We start from the raw sequence: 20,905 nt of genomic DNA on the forward strand, positions 1-20,905 counted from the left end.
TTTTCTCCCAAAAGGTTTATTTGTCACATTTAAAGTACAAAATCAAATACACAGATCCAGGTATGTGAACCATATATACATATCTATACAGCCATTATTTAGACCAACACAAACCTATCTATACATTCTAATTTATCTATCAACACTATCCCTTAAGTAAAAAGCAACATATCTCTTAAAGTAGGTTTGTTATCAGTAACACTGTCGAATGTAAATTATTTTCACTTTATCACTTGAAAGGGTAGAAACAGGTACCTCCTAGAAACTGGGGAATTACCAAGCATATATCCAATTTGTATAGATTTCTTAAAATACATTCTATAGGAATAATTAACCAAAGGAACTGCCAATCAAAGTTTTTGGGCCTATTTAACAAAACTTGAGTCATGGGAAGACATAAAGTTAATTAACTGCATTACAAGAGTTTTGTTTTGAATTTGGTTTTAAATGCAAAGAGGGACTTTATTTTGTTTAGTACACAGAGCACTTCCATGTCATATTTCCTGTGGAGTTATAGTGATAAATTTCTCAGGGGCTACCTGTGGCTATTAAAAATTAAACTGGTCACTAAAGGAGGTATCTGATTTTTAACACTGTGTAGGTTATTTCAACCAAAATGCAAGAACACATTCTTTAGGAGAAAGGCAGAAATTTTAGACTACTAGATACAGAATGTATGATGTCACTGAACACACAGGTATCCTGCTGATCAGGGGGATTACGTTATAACAGCTTCTTTGTTTTAGGATGTCATCTATCTTACATGCAAACCACAGGACACTAAGCCTCAGGTACTAAATATCTCCATTTCAGGCACAGGATTTCATTAGTCCCTGCTCCCACAACTGGGAACATACACGCATACAGAAATACGGGTCATTACCAAAGATTTATATTAACGGCTTCACAATAGCAACACAAAATGTACTCAATGTCACATTTCCATAGGAAAGGTTATATATACACTATACACTTCAGCCTTGAAATGTGGACCCCAAAAACATTCAATTTTCAGTAATCAATGAATTTGGTGAGGGTCCCACACCCTCGAATCCTAATTTAGCACAGCAAAAGCCCCTCCTTGGCTGCCAAGCGCTGGCGGTGAACTTTGTCTTGCTGCAGCTCTTCATGATTTGGATGCCAGAGTTTCGTGATGATCCTTTCAATATTAAGGGCATAGACAGTATGTGTAGGGATGACTTCCCTGTGTACCTGGGATTAAAAAATTAACGCGTCTCCAATTATACTTCAGTAGACTTATGTTTCTGACATATAGAAGGGTTTAGATCAACAAAATGTACACACATCTATAAACTTTCAGTCAGACACTAAAATGAATCACCAATTGAATAATAATAAGATAAGGAAATAACAAGCTTCTGAAACAGGAATAAGAGAACGAGGGATGTTTTTTCTTTTCTTTCTTTATTGGGGAGACAGAAGATGGGCTCAGGATTTGAAAAATGAGGCTAGTATTAATAATGCCTTTTATAACAGACAAAACTGAAAAACACAAAGCCAAGAAGTGGAAAAAAACAGTGAGTACCTTTGTAGACTTAAAGACTCTCTTAAGCTGTCCAGAAATCTAGGTAAACTTCAAGGAGCCAAGACTTACCTGCAAAGCTTCAAAAAGGTCATACATGTTCACCGGAGGCAAAGATGCAGGCAGTGTGTCTCCAGAGCACGCCAGCAGGAGTGCAGCCTGCTGCTCGGCATCATCAGGGGGTGGGTGAGAAGCTGGATTCTGACCAGCACAGGGAGCGGTAAAAGCTGGAGGGCTGAAAATAAAAATTTCAGAAATATTCCCAGCATGGAGACAACTGAACAACAAGGACAGGAGTGGCCTGCTAGAATCTTATTAAAAATATATTTAATTGAATTAGAAATCCATTCAATGTCTACTCCTGTAGATATGAATAGACTGTAATTTTAATGTGTACAGGCTGGAAATAAAACGTAATGCAACTACATTTACCCTCCTTCTTCCACAATGGTAAAATACTTACTTAGCTCAGGATACTGAACCAAAATTGTTTCCTACCCTTAAAGAGCTTCCAGTTGAAAAAACTAATAGACCTTAACTACAGGAATATAACATTAAAAACAGAGGGAGGTGAATGGTACTGGAGACAACTCGTTCTAAAATAAATAAGAAAAGAAGACATAGCACAGAAACAACAGGCAAAAATGGAGAGTGGGGAAAATTAATCCAGAACCTGCCAGTTTCCCAAAATAGAGGAAGATACAAACTGAGAAGTCAGACATGGGTTTTACTTCATAATCCAGTAGGAGATAACCTACACAATGCTGAGGACGTATCAAGAGGTAAAACAAAAGAGTAAAGCAGTAACTCAGAGGAAAGCACAGTGGAACGTAAGCGTGGGACTGAAGCATCAGACAAAAGCAGCCCTGTTAGAGTAACAAGTGGCCAAGAGAGAGGCAAAAGCCCTCAGAGACCAGCCAGCAGGGCAGAGAGGGCTTGGGAGTCCCGCCAGGGCCAGACGCTGCTCCCAACATCACCCACGACAAGGAGCCACTTTTGGGGATTTGTTTTTTTCTAGAGAAGAATGATCCCAAACAGATACGCCTGAATGGGATTCAGACAATAAATCACCACATATGGCAATCTAAACAGTGAATCCAATTTAAGGTGGGTTAAAATAGGCCCATGACCCCTGTAAAGGTCTTCAGAGCCATGAAATGGGCACTGGCACCAACTCCCACATGTGGTATCAACATTTTCTCTATCCAACTCTCTTAGCTTTTCACCTACACCTCCTGCCTTCCCTTCCTGTCACTTCACCAATCACCCTGCCAGCCTTCCCAGTCATATATACTTTTTTCTCTGAACTTGCAAGTCCCAGTTATCTCTGTACCTCTCTTCTCCCAAACTAACCAGATATGCAAAGTCCAGCAAATCACAAGAAATTCAAGTCACTTCAGTAACCATAAAGAAAATTATATTATTGTTTTTTTTTTTTTCTTTTCCAAAGGCTTAAAATTCAGACTAAATTCCCTTCGGGGGAAGTGGAGGACAAAGGAAGACGGAAGGATAAGAAAGACAACACAGGGATGAAAGGAATCTAGGTTCTTTCATAAAGGAGTGACTCAGGACACAGAGACATCCTGAAGCCCTCAATGGGAAGAGGACACAGGAATCGCAGAGATGAACTGAGAGACCACGTCTGCACAGCAGGAGGCCAAAAGCAATGTCATGACACCAGGCACAGGCCACTATCTTGAGCTACGCCTACAAGAGCCATATGAGGGCCTGGAGTAACATCTACCACTCCTCCTCCTCCCACCACCAAGACACCCAGTTGTGACCCAACAATCACAGGCCCTGCCTCTAACTGAAAGCAGGCTCACTTCCCCACTGGGCAGGTGATGCCTCTCAGGAACCCTCAGGATGCACTGCCTATGCACTACTCCATTCCCCCTAAGAAAGCTGGGGTGGGGGGGACAAGCACATTAAACCCACATGCAGCAGCCAAACTCTGCAACTTCACTTCTCATAAAAGGAGTACCAAAATAATTCACTAGATCTCAAGCAAGTATCAGACTTTAAAAAATAAAATTGTACTCCTATTAAAGGTACTTTAAACCAATGAAAACACAATTATTTAACAATTAATTATTTACACATAAGAGGAGTATAAACAACTAGCAAAAGATGGAAGAAAATCACAAGAAACTTCATTTACCTTTCTATTAAGTTGTTGTAAGCTACTACACTATTCTTCAGGTAAGGCTGTGGGGTCACATTACTGCCAAAGGCATATTTAAAATGGCCATCTCGTAACCGATAAGCTTTCCTTCTTGACACAACTGACGTCAGTATATCTTTCAGGTGATTCTGTAAAAATAAGAAAAATAGCATGATAGCCTCTTTAAAAGCAAATCATAAAACTTCCATTGACCAAAAAACATTTATTGGCATTTAGATGGAGATGCAGAATAGGTTAGTATATGCTAGAACCGAATGAATGTTCACATTAAGAGCCACAGAGCCACACCAAAGGAGGAGGAGGGTATGGGAAAGAGGGGGACATGCTTATTGTCATTAATAGTTCTCTTTAAGATGGGCTTGCTATACATGAAATTTGAAAAGTCTTCACATCTCTAAATTGGCTCTTCTCTCTCAAAAATGATTTTTAGATGGCTTTAAAAGAAGTACACAAAAATGACTTTTTGAGATGGAGTCTTGCTTTATTGCCCAGGCTGGAGTGCAGTAGCACAACCTCGGCTCGCTGCAACCTCCGCCTCCCAGGTTCAAGCAATTCTCCTGCTTCAGCCTCCTGAGTAGTTGGGATAACAGATGCCCGCCACCAGGTCCAGCTAATTTTTGTATTTTTAGTAGAGGCGAGGTTTCACCATGTTGGCCAGGCTGGTCTCGAACTCCTGACCTTGGGTGATCCACCCACCTCAGCCTCCCAAGGTGCTGGGATTACAGGCATGAGCAAAAATGACTTTTTAAAAAGAGACAAACTATGCTGAAACTTTGTTTAAAATAGGACAAAAAGTTTTAAGATCTGATATTACTGGAACCAAAATCCTTGTGTGAAAAGAACCTTGGCTCTCTCAAAAGCCACATAAACAACAGATATATAGGAAATAAGCACAAAATAAATTAGGTACTTGATTTCTCTTCACTTTCATGAGAGCCAAGTACATAAGAAAAGGTTCAGGAAGCCTGTGAAAATAGTGACAGAACTCGTCCCAGGCTACCATTATAGGGTACCATTGTAGGGGAGCCAGGATCAGGCAGGGTGCTTCAATTATACCAAGGAAAATCCACTTCTATCAAGACATTATTGTACTATTTAAGTTGGTTTGCACACCAACTTATATATTAATGTTTATAACTTATATTAAATAGTTTATAACTTCATGAGACAATTGTTATTATTTTTGAGGTACAGATGAAGAAAATAGGGCTCAGAGAATTGAAAATCCAGTGTCACCTGACTGTACCCATGCACTATAGACCTCAACGTCAAATTAGTTTTGTCAAGCAACTAAATGAATAAAATGAATAGACGAATGAAATCATGTGCAGAGATAAGAATCCTGCTGTTCAGATGCCAAGACTAATACTCTTAGGTGCTGTACCACAGCAAAAACAAGTGACTATAATCTTTAGGATTCTCAATTTCATTTCTTTCCTTAAAAACTGTTCCCCTGTTGACAAAACATCAGATCAACCAGAAAAGTTATGCCATAAATAACCTTTCTGAAAAGCTTAGTCTATTAACTGAAGACAATTATTTGGATTGTAATGAGTTTCCCCTCTTAAAAGAGAACAACTTTCAGCCAGGTGGTATGGCTCACACGTGTAAATCCCAGCACTTTGGGAGGCCAAGGCGGGAAGATCACTTGAGGCCACGAATTCGAGACCAGCTAGACGACATAGAGAGATCCCCATCCCTACAAAAATGTGTTTAAAAAATTAGCTGAGTATGGTGGCGCAAGTCTGTAGTCCCAGCTCTTGAGAGGCTGAGGCAGGAGGATTGCTTGAGCCCAGGATTTCCAGGTTGCAGTGAGCCATGATCGTGCCACTGCACTCCAGCCTGGAGACAGTGACGCTGTCTCAAAAAAAAAAAAAAAACAACAGAAAACTCCAACAATGACAATTCTGTGAAATCACAGTGACATTTGGATTCTTTTCTTGCAATACCGACTTTAAACAACACACAAGCCTATCACATTCAACCTGTAAGATTTTTTCTGCCAACACAAACCAACCTCCACAGCATAGACAACAGCTGAAACTGCCTCCTCGGTGACATTGTCCAGCCCATGCTCATAAGCAGTCACGATCATTCTCCCTTCAAGCTGGCCTCGAGTGGGAAGCATCATTGTGTGGGAACAAAGTTTCAAGTCGTCATCATCTTGGGGATCCTTTGCCACAAATTGCTGAGCTCCTGAGAGAGGATTTTGAGGCTGGAATCTATGCTATGAGTAAGAAGAACTTTAAAAAATTACTCATCACAGTGGCAAACAAGACACAAAAGTTAACTCCTGTATTGAAGTTCAGATCCTACAAATTAATGCCACCAAAACTATACCACAGGGGTTAAGGGAAAAAAAAGTTAATTCATGCACAAATAATCACAGATTCACATCCAATACAAGGTAATAATGAAGACATGGATTAAGGGGAATAATGGTAGTTTGCATAGTAGTTTATTCTATTCAATTAATATCTTGGTGATCACAGAATGTATGGCACTGTGCTAAAAATAACTGAGGGAGAAGGAGAAGTACAGAACTATATTCAAACAAGTCAGAGCATTTTAAACCTAACCATAAGTAGGTTCTAAAAGTACAAACATATAATGAATGATTCAATTAAATCTTAAAAAGCCTAGCTAACCAATATGGCAGATCTAGTAACAAATATCCAAGATAATGCTATGTAGTGTAACTATTTAACTGCTGTTATTTTCTACTTAGAATTCTCAACACAGAACCTAAGACACAGTCATGACTATTTATGTCAGTCTTTTTCATTCATAAAAATCTCAGCCTTCCCCTGGGAGATTCTGATAGCCCATTCGTATTCTCCATCACCACTGGGAGATATGCCCCGGTAGCTTTTGCTTAAGGCCAACATAAAAGATCTTGCAGTGAAGATGTTTTGTCCCTGTTTGAAATTGTTATTATGAAAACAACATGGTTATTTTTCCATTTTCCAAGCACAAAACTACTTTATATTGAACATGTCTTTTAAAATCAGACATGTCTCTCTAGAGATCCCGATGCCCTCTAGATTCTTACTGATATAAAGCATAGAGTCAAGGTGAAAACAAGTAATTGTTTATTGATGTTCATCAATAAAGCTATCAATACCCCAAAACCTATAAAAGGGTTACTTTGGGAAAGTTTCTTTTCCCTAAATATACACTTAAAAAAGCAATTTATTTTAAAATGCTTCCAAATTTTATAGCCAAATGCCTTCATGACATCTCTACTAGTCCCCAAAAGGCTCAGGGCCCAGCTGAGGATCACCAAGATCCCACCAAAGGCCTGCAGGCTGCCTGAGCCCTTGGGACAGATGTCTTCATCCAAGAAACATTATTCATTCAAGAAAAATATTTAAGAGGAGAGACAAAGGCATTGTTTTGAATAACTGAAAAATCATTAGGTACTAATGATAACATTAATATTTAAACAACAAACAAGAACTATAAAAATTCAGACACCTAGAACTCACAATCCTTGAAACCCTTTTCTTCCCAAATCATACTCCCTTTTTTCAACTCTGCTACCAGTATTTTAATATTCATTTAAAAACTAAAGCTAGTCCCAACACGCCAGTACTTCAATCAGTCATTAGCAAGATCTATTAAAGAACAACCTACATCAAATTTCTGACGAACAGAAGAAAGCTTTTTCTTTCCCTTGGGTTTTCCAGGTTTTGCTGCGGAACCCCCTGGCCAGGGCAAAGATCCAGCACCATCTAGGAGACAGAAATATATAACCATAAGTAAAAATAAGGACAACTGATAACTGCTAAGTTTGTTTTCATTTGGGGTAAAAAGCATGGAATGCTCATGAAATGCAAATAAATAATGAATGCTTAAATCAAAATCTTCTCTTTCTACTTCTCTAAATAAAATCATCAATCCTCTCAAATCACATTTTTTTTCCTAGCTGCAACTAAAATTTTTTTAGGAAGACAAATTTTTTTGTATTTTTAATTACTGTTTATTGGGTGTTTTGTTTATTAGCAGTAGTACTATTATAGACTACACCAGCAAATTCTGGTCTAAGATGATGAACTGAGCACATGTATTTATCTCCTCTACCAAGACGCTACAAAATATGAAAGTAAGGAAGGTAAATGGCACACTTGCACAACAGAGATTAAAAAGGAAAATGAGTGGCAGACATGATGAGATGTCAACAAATTTCTAGGATGGACTAAAAGGGTGCAGACTCACGAAGCAGACCCATGGAAGCTGTAACCTAGGCTAGGTAAGGAAGGTGGCAAGTGAGGCAGAAGCACGTCAACCTGCCTGGTAGAAACCCACAACCTGGATTGGGAGAATGTGAGTGAGTGGAAACGAGGAGGGATCTGTAAGGCTAAAAACAAAATTAATGGAATGTCTATATCCTTAAATCATCCACACAACCCCATTCACTCACCCTCAAAAGTGGGTTCAGTACAAAATCAAAGTGCTGGGCCTCGTGTTCAAAAGTTAAGGATTTCAAGATAATGATGGTACAAACCCAAGTGCAGCGCCCTTCTGTGCAACTGCAGGTCACAGGCCCATGAAGGCTCATTCCCATGTACAGAATGACACAGAGCAGGGTATTTGTAATAGCTGGGGCAGGGGGTTAGAAGGAAGGTAGGGAGGGAATAAGGACTCTTCTCTAGTTAAACTGAACACAATTTCTGGGATTTACTAAGGTAGTTGGTATGGATGTTGGTACCCTACAGCAAAGCTCTCTGCATACAGGAATTTGGGAGACCCCAGTTTAACAGTAGGCTTCCTGTCAGCTCACTCTAAAGCAAAGTCTCTAGGCAGTTTTATGCTTCATTCTTAAACATGAAAAGGACAACAATGAATCACCAGATATTTGACAATATTCTTTCACATGACAAGAAAGAGCAAGCTAAAAAAAAACAAAACAAAACAATAGAGGTCCTAGACAGGAAATGCAAAAGAATTCCGATAAAATTTCCAACTGGTATCTGCAGAAAACTTTGAGAACATGTTTATCCATGAAACAAGATGCTATTAAAATTGCTGAATTAAAGAATGCATTCAACAGAAAGGCCAAAAGAGTTGAGGAAATCTCAAACACAGAGCAATAAGACAGAGATGTTAAAATCAGTAAATCCAGAAACAGATTTAAGCAACTATGAGGGCTACAGAGGTCCCACCAGAAGAACAAAAAAACAAAAAGTAGTTGCCTTTGGGAATAGGTCTGGGGTGGGAAAAAGCTTTTATCATAAAACCTTCTGTGCTATTGATTTTTTTTTAACCATGAACATACATTGTTTAATGTTAAAAAAAAAAAAAATACAACCTCACTATAGTACATTTAAAACAAAAAAAAGTTTAAGAAAGAAAAAAATCACCCATAATCATAGTAAGATGTTCCTGCAATTTTGATATTTTTGGAAAGAAACATTTTTAAAGCTTTCAAAAAAAATATTCCAGATTCCTCAGCTTAAAAAGAACTGTTTGGGAAGTCAGGTTCCTCTTATCTTTGGCATGCACAGATCTCACTTGATAAGGTCCGTCAATCTTAGATGATTTTCCCAAGAAATCTCTTCCTGATAAATGAAACTGGATGCTAAGTGATGATAGGAAAGTAGGCTGAACATGCAGATGATGATGCAAAGGAGCAGGCCTGCAAACTCAGAGCTTACCAGCTGCTGCTGTATGGCCAAGCAAAGTATGGTAAGGCCTAACCATGACAAAAGGGAAGGCTTTTTAGTAGCACTTAGATTTCAGTTTTGATCCAACACGTCCAGGCCTAAGGCAAGTTTTTATTTTCTTTTGTTTTGTTTTCTCTTCTCTGAAGTTTGTGTCTTTATCTATAAAAATAGGCTAACACCTACCCTGCAAAATTGTTGTGAGGATTAAAGACAACGCATATAAGTGTCTAGTATGCTGCACTCAACAATTATTATTATTAATATCATCTCTCCTGACAAGTTTAGAAAACTAGAAAACAACCCATCCAAAACTGTGAGGTACAAAGAACTACATTTTACTTTTAATAGAAATCTTCTCTTTGTTGCTAACAAATATTAATTTCATTTTGAGAAATTTGGGGTGTTCAATGGAAGAATACATTCTCAAAATCCAAATGCTTCTTCATTTGTTTTTTTTTTTTTTTTTTTTTAGACGGAGTCTCGCTCTGTCTCCCAGGCTGGAGTGCAGTAGCTGGATCTCAGCTCACTGCAAGCTCCGCCTCCCGGGTTTACGCCATTCTCCTGCCTCAGCCTCCCGAGTAGTTGGGACTACAGGCGCCCGCAACCTCGCCCGGCTACTTTTTGTATTTTTTAGTAGAGACAGGGTTTCACCGTGTTAGCCAGGATGGTCTCGATCTCCTGACCTCGTGATCCGCCCGTCTCGGCCTCCCAAAGTGCTGGGATTACAGGCTTGAGCCACCGCGCCCGGCCTCTTCATTTGTTTTAAAATAACTATTAACAAGCATTCAGAATATCAAAGGTTTTTATCTAATTAAAATCAGCCACCTATACTTACAAATACCACTTCAACACTTGTTTGGCAATTTTTATTTATTCTTTTAATTTAATTTACTTTCTTTTTTGAGACAGAGTATTAGTCTGTCGCCCAGGCTGGAGTGCAATGGCACAACCTTGGCTCACTGCAACCTCCGCCTCCCGGGTTCAAGCGAATCTCCTGCCTCAGTCTCCCTAGTACCTGGGATTATAGGTGCCCGCCACCACACCCAGCTAATTTTTGTACTTTTAGTAGAGAAGTGGTTTCACCATGTTGGCCAGGCTGGTCTAAACTCCTGACCTCAGGTGATACACCCACCTTGGCCTCCCAAGGTGTTGGGATTACAGGCTCGAGCCACCGAGCCTGGCTGGCATTTTTTATTTTTAAAATCACTTTTTTACAAGTTCATAATCCTACAGGGTAGATATTGCTGTACTTATTTTATAAATGTGAAAGTTAGGAACACCCAAGTAACTGTATTATGTAAGCTAGTGGCAAAACCTACAATTGAACCTAAGTCTCTTGACTCTTATCAACCAGGGTTTTTATTTCTGATCACTCCATTTATCTTTTGCATATGTGGCAATTTACAATATGCTTCCCTAAAAAGTAAGATGTAATCCTCACAATATTGGCTTTTCTGATCAAACTAAATTTTATACAACCAAGTAGATTATGATTTAACTTTGGACACAAAGGAGGAATGGCTAAAGTCTACTTGTATATAAATTAACTAGCACATCAAAAATCTGACACGGTGTAAGAATGTGCGGTGATGAGTGTGGTAAGGGGAGGGAAGCAGTCACTGCTCTCTAATACAACTCCACAAGCAAGTGCTCACAGTTTACTACACATTAACGACTTCTTTGAGGGTCAAGGAATGTGGTGTTAGGAGATCTTACATGAATTCTTTTTTTTTTTTTAACAGAGTTGCACTCTGTCACCCAGGCTGAAGTGCCGTGGCACAATCTTTGCTCGCTGTAACCTCTGCCTCCCAGGTTCAAGCGATTCTCGTGCCTCAGCCTCCTGAACAGCTGGGACTACAAGTGTTCACCACCACACCCGGCTAATTTTCTTTTTTGTATTATTAGCAGAGTAGGGGATTTCACCATCTTGGCTAGGCTGGTCTCCAACTCCTGACCTCAAGTGATCCGCCCACCTTGGCCTCCCAAAGTGCTGGGAATATAGGCATGAGCCACCATGCCCTGGCTGTGAGTTCTTTATCATACAGTAGAAGTAAACAGAGAGAGAGGATAAAAAATACCAAGCATTTATAGATAAAACATAAGCTTTCGGTATATGATCATCAGAATCACCCTAAGACCTTAAAAAACTTCCATTTAATCTACAACAGGAGTCAGTAAGCACGATTCTAAAGGTAACTTTTGTAGTCTTATGAATTGCAATTTACAAACAAAAAAACTACTGAATAAATCATTTGGCCTAATTTTTTTAAAGAAGTCCAGGATGACTTTTACCATGAGGAAAGTTTTCAATGTATTTAATTACTTGTTTCTGACTGATTAAACTAAGATGGTTGAAAGAGGTGACTTATAGCTTAATCTTCTCTTCAGGTTAAAGTGACAGGTTTTGTTTCCACCTACCCCCTCAACAGGCTACTATCCCCTGCCTCTTGTTCTCTGCCAATAATCTGCCAAACACAGGAGCTGAAGCTTGACCTTTCAGGTGCTATCTTGCTTAAGAACATAGTGGAAGTCCAGGTTCTCAACACATGCTGGGTTCCTCCACCTCCCAAAAGCTACGGACACCTTTCAAGTTAGGTATCCCTTAGGTACAGGACACCTAACACCAACTGCCCTCTCTTCATCCCCCTTACCTTCTTTATCCAGACTTCCCATCCTCTTCCTCACTTCTCATTTACTTACGTAATCTAAAATGTAGCTGAGTGGGGAGTCAATATCAAAAGGCAATATAATATAGTACAGGGACACGGCCTGCTTTACAAAGGCTCTGCATATTTGGGCAGTCCCTGCTGCGGTGCTCACCCCGAGCCCTCTTGTTCCAGGGCTATCTCCTCGCTTGCCTTCTGGCTCTCCCATGCCCTTTTCTGAAGGACACCACCATTTCCCCCATTGAGCAAACTGGCCTGTGGGGGAGGGTGGCACACAGAGCAGCCTTGCCCAGCTCTCCCAGCACAACATGCCCGGACCCAGGGGCCCACGGGGGCTAGGACTTGGACATGCCAAGGATTACACAATACCACCTGGGGAGAAAGCGCTTGTGACAATGAACATTCAGATAGCCCTTCCTTCTGGGTGTTAGAAAAGAGAAGCCCCATATTTGGCTTGGCTGAAAAACACTTTATTGATGTAGGAGCTGGTATCATAAGATGAAGATTATAGAGGAAATGTTGGTGTTGTACTCTTCAGTTTTGGCAAAGAAAAGTTTGGTGTCAAAAATGGTGATCACATTGTATAGCTCATTTGTGAACAGATTTTTTCTCCAGAAATAGAAGTTCAAGCTTTGGATGACACTGAAAGGGGTTCTGCAGGTTTGGGTTCCACTGGAAAGAATTAAAATGTATGCCAAGAATCAAAAACGAGAAATCAAACCTTCTTCTCAAAAATAAAGAGTTTTTGCTTTTAAAAAAGAAAAAGATTCTATAAAAGAATCTGTATCTACCTAATAAAATTTTTCTTCTGAGCAGTTCAAAAACATCTGCTTTACAAACACTAGCTGTGTCTATTAGAGAAAGCTCAAGTCTAGTGCTTTGCTGACTGACACCCACTGGAAGTATTTCCACTCCCTTACCTGGTGTAGAAACCAAAATCTGACAACGCGTGAGAATGGCCAGGAGGAAATCATTGTGAGAATGGACTGAAAAAGGGAAGACAGTGACAATCAAATTCAAAACATTTTCAACATAAGGAAACCACAACTTTGGTCTAGCTTGTCAGGATTTTGGATATCCCCTATTCTGCCATGCTTTATACTTAATTTTAAATATCCACATTATTCAGATAACCTTATACACCACAAAACCCAAATTTTACTTTTTAAAAAGGGAAAAGACTTTACTGCAAATCTAGGAGAACTATGGAATAGTAAAGTAACTCCGCGGATAATTATTTTACCATTATCCTGTGTGAGCAGTCTATGAGCTTCAAGGTCAAACTCCTCTTTGCTGATTTTCTGCTTGAACCACAGCTTTAGGTTAGCCCAGTATCTGTAGAGGCAGAAACAATTTTAAGAACCACAGATTTGGCTGCTTCTAGTTTTTTTTCAATTGGTGTTTTTTTTTTTTAGAGACAGGGTTTTATTCTGTCACTCAGGCTGCAGTGCAGGGGAACAATCAGGGCTCTGAACTTCTGGCTTTTAGCTACCCTCTCACCTCAGCCTCCTGAGTAGCTGGGACTATAGCACGAACAGATCTTGCTTCTTCCCCAAGTTCAGCATACATGCTCCAACTCTCAGGAAAGGAAATTCTGCATTCCCTGGCTCTATGGGCTGAATTGTGTCCCCCTACAAAAGTCCTATGTTAAAGCCTTAACCCTAGTACTTCAGAATGTGACTGTATTTGGAGATTGGGCCTTTAAATAGTAATTTAAATGAGGCCATTAGGGTGGGCCCTAATCCAATATGATTGGTGCCCTTATAAGAAGAGGCAATTAGGACACAGACACATTCACATACAAAGAAATAACCATGTGAACACACAGCAAGAAGGCTGTCATCTACAGGAGAGAGGCCTCCTGCCAAAATCTTGATCACAGACTTCCAGCCTTCAGAACTATGAGAAAATAATTTCTGTTGTTTAAGCAAACCAGTCTGTGGTACTTTGTTACAGCAGCCCTAGCAAACTAATACACCTAGGAATCAGAATACCAACAAAGAAAGGAAAATCCTCCTTAAAAGGGGACTGGCCAGCGCAGTGGCTTATGCCTGTAATCCTAGCACTTTGGGAGGTCAAGGCAGGCAGACTGCTTGAACGTAGGAGTTCGAGATTAGCCTGGGCAACATGGTGGAACCCCCTCTCTACAAAAAATACAAAACTTAGCTGTGCATGGTGGTGCATGCCTGTAGTCCCTGCTACCTGGGAGGCTGAAGTGGAGGGACTGATTGAGCCCAGGAGGTCAGGGCTGCAGCGAGCCCTGATCACACCACTACACTCCAGCCTGGGTGACAGAGCAAGACCTTGTCTCAAAACAAATAAAAGGGAATTGGCAGGTAGTCACAGAATTGGACTCGTGATTCACTTAGCCCAAAACTATAGCTATACCTTTGTTTCTCACTGTCACCCTTCTAACAGACCTACTCTCCAGAATCCTGCATTTAAGATTTACATTTCAAAGTGTGTGTGTTTAACAGAGAGGGGAGTAGTCATTTATATTTGTTTTAGGTGACATCCTTCCCTTCAGATAAACTCAATCTAACTGGCTGAAAAAAAAAAAAAAATGGGTTTCTAAACATCTCAGCACAAAGAAAATGCCTGGGGATATGAGCAACTTGGTAGTTTTTAAAGTGAAAATCAACACCTAATAATAAAAATTACTAGGTAACTGGTAGGAAAAAAAAATGACTTAACCTTTTACACTTTAACAAGAGTGTTAGAAATTAGTAAAATATGTCACTTTTCAGATCACATCCACAACCCTTGTTTTGGTACTTAAGGAAGCTGCTTCTTGTTTATGGAATGGGATGAAAAATTACTCAGTATTTGAGTTCCTAACAGGAAAAAAAAAAAAAAAAAACAGATTTCTAAATGGGATGATTTAATATTTTCACTGCCATATTATGCCCATGGCAGGACTCCCCCTGTGTGTGGATTAGCTTCAAGTCATCTTAGTATCTCTGTACGTAATTGACTATGATCATATGTAGTTGCATGCATAGCTTTGGGTTCATGTTTGTTGTTGTGTTGTTTTTCAGGAGAAAACCCATCGCTTTTATGGGGTCTTAAGTGGCCCAAAACCCATGACACTGCCATCTTTCAGGCCCATTTCACTCAACAACAAAACATGTGCCGCTCTAGAGCTTGGTACCCTTTCCACATGATAGCTGCACATTCATTAGTCAACAGATCAACAGCAACTTTCCCACAGTGGACACTTTTATACATTTTTTAAAGGACAGGAATAATAATGAAATAAATAAAATAAAGTTCCACAGAAAAACAAGGTCTTTTCCTATCCCATCCTATTCAACAACAACAACAAAAAAAATAGTAACCTAGAGAAAAACTCTATTATTTAAAAGTCCTATGTCAGTATTTCATTAGAAGCAAATATATATTTGGAATGAGTGAACTTGTTCCAGAACTAAAACAAGGCTCTACCAGGGAGCTCTGTCAAATTAATGCAAACTATTTTCTCCAGTGGCAAACGTTTTAGCCCAAAGAGCTAGAACTAGCTACCAAAAGTTAAAAGACTTGCTCTCCAATCCTGGTTCCTGTGTTAACTCACTGTATAGCCACAGACAAATGACTGTTTCCCTCAACAATACTGCTGTAGTTTGGACATTTGACCAAACCTCATGATGACATTTAATCCTCCATGGTGGAGGTGGAGCCTAATGGGAGGTGTTTGGGTTATGGCAGAGGATTCCTCACCAGCGGCTTGGTGTGATCTTTCCTGGTGGTAATGAGCGAGAGCTCGCTCACTCTGTGAGTTCCTGCAAGAGATTCTCCAAGCGCTGGTTGTTAAAAAAGAGCCTGGCACCTTCCCCATCTCTTGCTTCCTCTCACAAACTGATCTGCAGGCCTGGCGTGGTGACTCACGCCTATCATCCCAGCACTGTGGGAGGCCAAGGCAGGTGGATCACCTGAGGTCAGGAGTTCAAGATCAGCCTGACCAATATAATGAAACCCCGTCTCTACTAAAATTACAAAAATTAGCCAGGTGTGGTAGAATGTGCCTGTAATCCCAGCTACTTGGGAGACTGAGACAGGATAATCGTTTGAATCCGGGAGGCAGAGGTTTCAGTGAGCCCAGATTGTGCCATTGCACTCCATCCTGGGCAACAAGAGAGAAACTGTCTCCAAAAAAAAAAAAAAAAAACAAAGTCATCTGCACATGCAGGTTCCCCTTCATCTTCCATCATGAGTGAAGCGCCTGAGGCCCTAACCAGAAGATGCTGGTGCCATGCTTTTGGTACAGTCTGCAGACCTGTGAGCCAAATTAACTTCTTTATAAATTACCCAGCCTCAACTATTCCTTTATAGCAACACAAATGGATTAAGGACAAATACCAAAAACAAAGTCAATCAATCTCTGTGAAGGTGAGGACAATGGGTAGAAGTGTAAGTAGGTCAGACTACGAAGCACTGGATATACCTAAAGAATATTAAATAACATATGATCATGGCCAGACGCACTCACGCCTGTAATCCCAGCACTTTGGGAGGCCAAGGCGGGTGGATGACGTGAGGTCAGGAGTTCAAGACCAGCCTGGCCAACATGGCGAAACCCTATCTCTACTAAAAATACAAAAATTAGCCAGACATGGTGGTGGGCACCCGTAATCCCAGCTACTCAGGAGGATGATGCAGGACAATCACTTGAGCCCAGAAGGTGGAGGTTGCAGTGAGCCGAGATTGCACCACTGCACTACAGCCTGGGCAACAAAGTGAGACTCTGTCTCAAAATAAATAAACAAATACATAAAGAAATCACATATGATCAAATCTATAACAGAAACAAGGCAACTATTTGAACATGGCATTCTACTGGCTACCATACAAAGTGAGTTGTCTAGCAAAGCCCATGTCTTCCTGGAAGCAGCTTGGGCACACAACTCAACCAGTCAGACATGAAGGATGTTCAGACCACTGGATAAATAGCAAATAACTCATATCCAGCCTCTGTGCATAACTTTGTATGTTTTGCCTACCGCCAAGGACCACACTTAAATAGGCTGTGCAAACCAAAGCAAACTGCTCATGGAGGAAATGTAAGAAATGACTGTACAGTACAGCAGTGTTACTATTTAACCAAGAGGCACTTTTTAAGGAGAAGGGAAAAGAACAATGAGAGAATGGAAAAACAAATTTAGAACTATACCGTACCATTAACTGTTTCAGGCATAAAAACTTCTTTTGATTGCATTTTAGTGGGGATTTATGCTCCAGATGCACCAAATTTAGCTTCAGCATCAGTATTTGACCTACATCACATAGTCGGTTTTGGCCTTTAAAACCTAAATAAGAACGCTAACTTCAAAAACACTTTTGGCAGCCCTGAACCTGTAACTGATGAGTATGGGATGACAGAGGTCACCATTGCATCTAATCAGGGTTAAAGGCAATCATACACAAACCAGGTCCTTCAGATTTATTTTGGTATGTAAACGTTCGCTTTCAAATATTTGTAAGCGTTCTAGATGGAATAGAGTGAAATGCCTCTTATGTGCTTAAAAATGTAAATTTTGGCTGGGCACCATAGCTCACGACGGTAATCCCAGCACTTTGGGAGCTGCGGCGTCAGGATCACGAGGTCAGGAGTTCAAGACCAGCCTGGCCAAGATGGTGACACCCCATCTCTACTAAAAATACAAAAATTAGCCGGGCATGGTGGCGGGTGCCTGTAATCCTAGCTACTCAGGAGGCTGAGGCAGAGAATTGCTTGAACCCAGGAGGCGAAGGTTGCAGTGAGCAGAGATCATGCCACTGCACTCCAGCCAGGACAACAGAGCAAGACTCCATCTCAAAAAAAAAGGCAAATTTTATCAGTTGGTATTACAAAAGTAAAAAGCTACAGTAATTAGGGTGAAAGCTGTCAATTTTACCTATTAAAATAAGTAAGAATATTTAATTCAATAAGCACAGTGAACATGAATATTAAAAGATAACTTTCAGGGAACATTATAGTCGGGTGTGGTGGCTCATGCCTGTAATCCCAGAACTTTAGGAGGCCAACGCGGGAGGATTGCTTGAGGCCAGGATTTGAGATCAGCCTGGGCAACACAACAAGACTCTGCCTCCAAAAAAAACTTCAGCCAGGATTGGTGGGGCGTGCCTATAGTCCCAGTTATAGGCTCACGGCATGTGAGGACCTCTTGAGCTCAGGAGATCAACGTTGCTGTGAACTGTGTGATCAGGCCACTGTACTTCGGCCTCTGCCACAGAGCAAGACCCCAATCCAAAAAACAAAAAAAAGTGGAACATGTCTCTGGGAGTAAATAAATGTTCATCAAAAATTAATTATGCTAAAATAACAGTTTAGATTTTAATTCTAGTCTTTTTATAGTTTCCATTATTATCTTATTAGGATGAAAAGCAGACTGTCAACTCCGCCACCCCAAAATTTCACATGAAGGAAAAACTCTGAAATTCATGTATGACTTCCAAGGTAAGTAATTTCAATCCAGTAATAACAAAGAACAGAGAAGGATGAAAAGAAAGTACTGGAGAAAAATTAAGTATTCCCAAATTGCTCCTCCACCAACATCATTTAAAAGTGTGCATCCACTGAGTCATGCAAATGTGTAGAATACCACAGAAGCCATCTAGCAGCAAAAACACAGGCACTATAATTGTAAACGTTTACATTTGCTTCCTATATTTTTGAAAAATAAAGTTGTAATAACAACGTTTTGAAAATTTCCAAACTCTTCCTTGTAGAGGTTCCTTTTACGCTGTTTGGCTTTGGCCTTGGCTGGATACTGATTTTACCCTTGGCCATTCTGAATCTAACCCGACTGTGCACTAGGTCACCTGCCATAACCTGGATGAAGGTCTGGCTGGGCGTCTCTGGGATCCTTTACCGCCCCTCTAAGGAATCAGTCGGGAATCAAAAGCGCGGGTCCCAACCCTGACAGTGACTTTTGAAGTTGCTTATCTGCACTAGGTGTCTCAGTCTTCTCATCTGTCAAATGGGAATAACAAGTGTACCTACCTCACATGTGTTGTAAGGATTAGATAATATATTTAGTGAGCTTAAAATGTTTAAATGTCCGCTACTGCTATCATCACTATAATTGTAGTGTTCAAAGACTATGATTCCACCAGAGGGTCCGTCTGCCTTACGAAATTGCTGTCAAAAGAGCTTACCGATAATCCCTAGCAGATCACAGGAGCTCAACAGGCCTTCACCTCCAGGAAGCCCTCCTGAGATAGGCCGCCCTAAGCCATGCCCTCAGGCTGGGCGCGTAGGCCCCGATTCACTCCGCCCAAGTCAGCCTCCCGCATCCCGCAGGCCCGCGCTGGGGCCCGCACCTGCTCAGCAGGCCCTTGAGTGCGAAGTGCGCTTCTCCCGCCCCACCCAGGGCAGAGAGTCCCGAGCAAAGGCGCCCGCCGGGGTCTCCCGGGAGCCCAAAAGGCCCGGTCTCTCCAGGACGGTGAGTTCAGGTGGCCGCCCCGCCCCGGCCGGAGAAATCCCGAAGCCCCACCGCCGCGGACTCAAGGCTGCACAGGCGCCCCGGCGGTGCGGGCGTCTCCGGGGCGGGCTGGCAGCCCGAGGCCGGGAGAGCACCCGCGTGTTGGCCTGGACGCTGCGCTGGGGCAGCTCTTACTGTTTCACGTTGTCCCCCAGGGCCTCGCTCAAGTTCTTCTTGGCCGCCTCCAGCTCGCTCACAAAGGTCGCCATTGCTCCGCGCGTCTCAGCCCGGCCGCAGACCGCCCGCCCACCGCGATCAACAACCGAAAAACCAACGCGGCGGAAGGCCTTGGCTCTGGAAGCTAAGCCTGCCGCCGTCAGCCCCGCCCCCAATCTCTCAGAAGTCGTTTGTTTGGTTTTCGGCTCCGCCCGCCTTTTTGTAGGGAAGGTGCCCGGCCAAACTCTGCTCTCTTCCTCCCGCCCCTCGAATCACGTGATCCGCTTCACCCTGTAGCGCGCCCAACCTAAAGCCGCACGCCCCGCCTCGGCTGCAGCGTTGCCGGCAGGCTGGCGGGTCCCAAGCCCTTTCATTCTGGTACTGCTGGGGCAATTCCGAATTCAGCCTGCTGTCCTTCTGCCTGGAGGGGTATCTTACCGCTCCATTTCAAAAAGTAGATGCAGTATCCGTTTTACTCTTTCCTTGCCTTATTTTTCCCCGAGCACTAATCGTCTTATATGACATTTAGTTGATTTATCTTGTAAATGTTATGGCTGGAGAACAGGAGTTGTGTTTTATTCACTATTACCCGCAGTTCCTAGAGCAGCGACTGGCACATAGTGGATGCTTAATAAGTATTTGAGTAAATGAGGTAATTATGTAAAATTTGGAAAATACACAGAAGGATAAAGATAAAAAGAAAGAAAAAGGGTTTTACCACTCCCGGCAAACAGATTTCTCCTTTACTTCTCACACTCCCATGACTTAAAATACTCTGTGTTCAATTTTGCACGTTTTAAACTTAAGGATTTATCTGTAGTATTACGTTGTCTTTATAATAATTTTAATGACAACATATTAAATACCCCCACAGATAGAAAGTACACAATAACTTGTTTCCCAATTGTTAGACTGTTTCCATTTTTTCTCTATTAAAAGCAATACTGTAATATTGCTTTTGAAGCATATAGCATAATGAAGCAAAACTTCTTTATGCGTAAAACTTTTCCTCCTTTAGGATTATTACCTTAGCATAGAGTCCAACAAATAGAATTACTGGATCAAATGATAGGAATATTTATAAATGCCTTGGTGTATATTGTCAAATTGCCTCCCAAAGATTTTAAAACAATCCCAGATAGCTTTTAAATCTTGTGTGATTTCTCCAAAGAAGTCCCCTTAAGTTCATTCATTCGACTTCCTCACTG

The 20,905-nt window shown here is 41.2% G+C and overlaps 1 protein-coding gene across 1 annotated transcript; it reads right to left on the bottom strand.

Annotated features, from left to right (window-relative positions):
- TADA1 (transcriptional adaptor 1) lies at window positions 1–19,968 on the bottom strand. Its single transcript, XM_011933373.1, has 8 exons — window positions 19,677–19,968; window positions 13,304–13,395; window positions 12,981–13,046; window positions 7,365–7,462; window positions 5,746–5,955; window positions 3,705–3,856; window positions 1,616–1,778; window positions 1–1,212 (listed from the first exon to the last, which is right to left on the bottom strand). Exons 1-8 carry the CDS (start codon window positions 19,748–19,750, stop codon window positions 1,060–1,062), a joined length of 1,008 nt encoding a protein of 335 aa, XP_011788763.1. The 5' UTR covers window positions 19,751–19,968; the 3' UTR covers window positions 1–1,059.
- Between the last annotated feature and the right edge of the window lie 937 nt (window positions 19,969–20,905).

Source organism: Colobus angolensis, unplaced genomic scaffold (assembly GCF_000951035.1).
Source record: "Colobus angolensis palliatus isolate OR3802 unplaced genomic scaffold, Cang.pa_1.0 Scaffold126, whole genome shotgun sequence".
NCBI lineage: Eukaryota > Metazoa > Chordata > Mammalia > Primates > Cercopithecidae > Colobus > Colobus angolensis.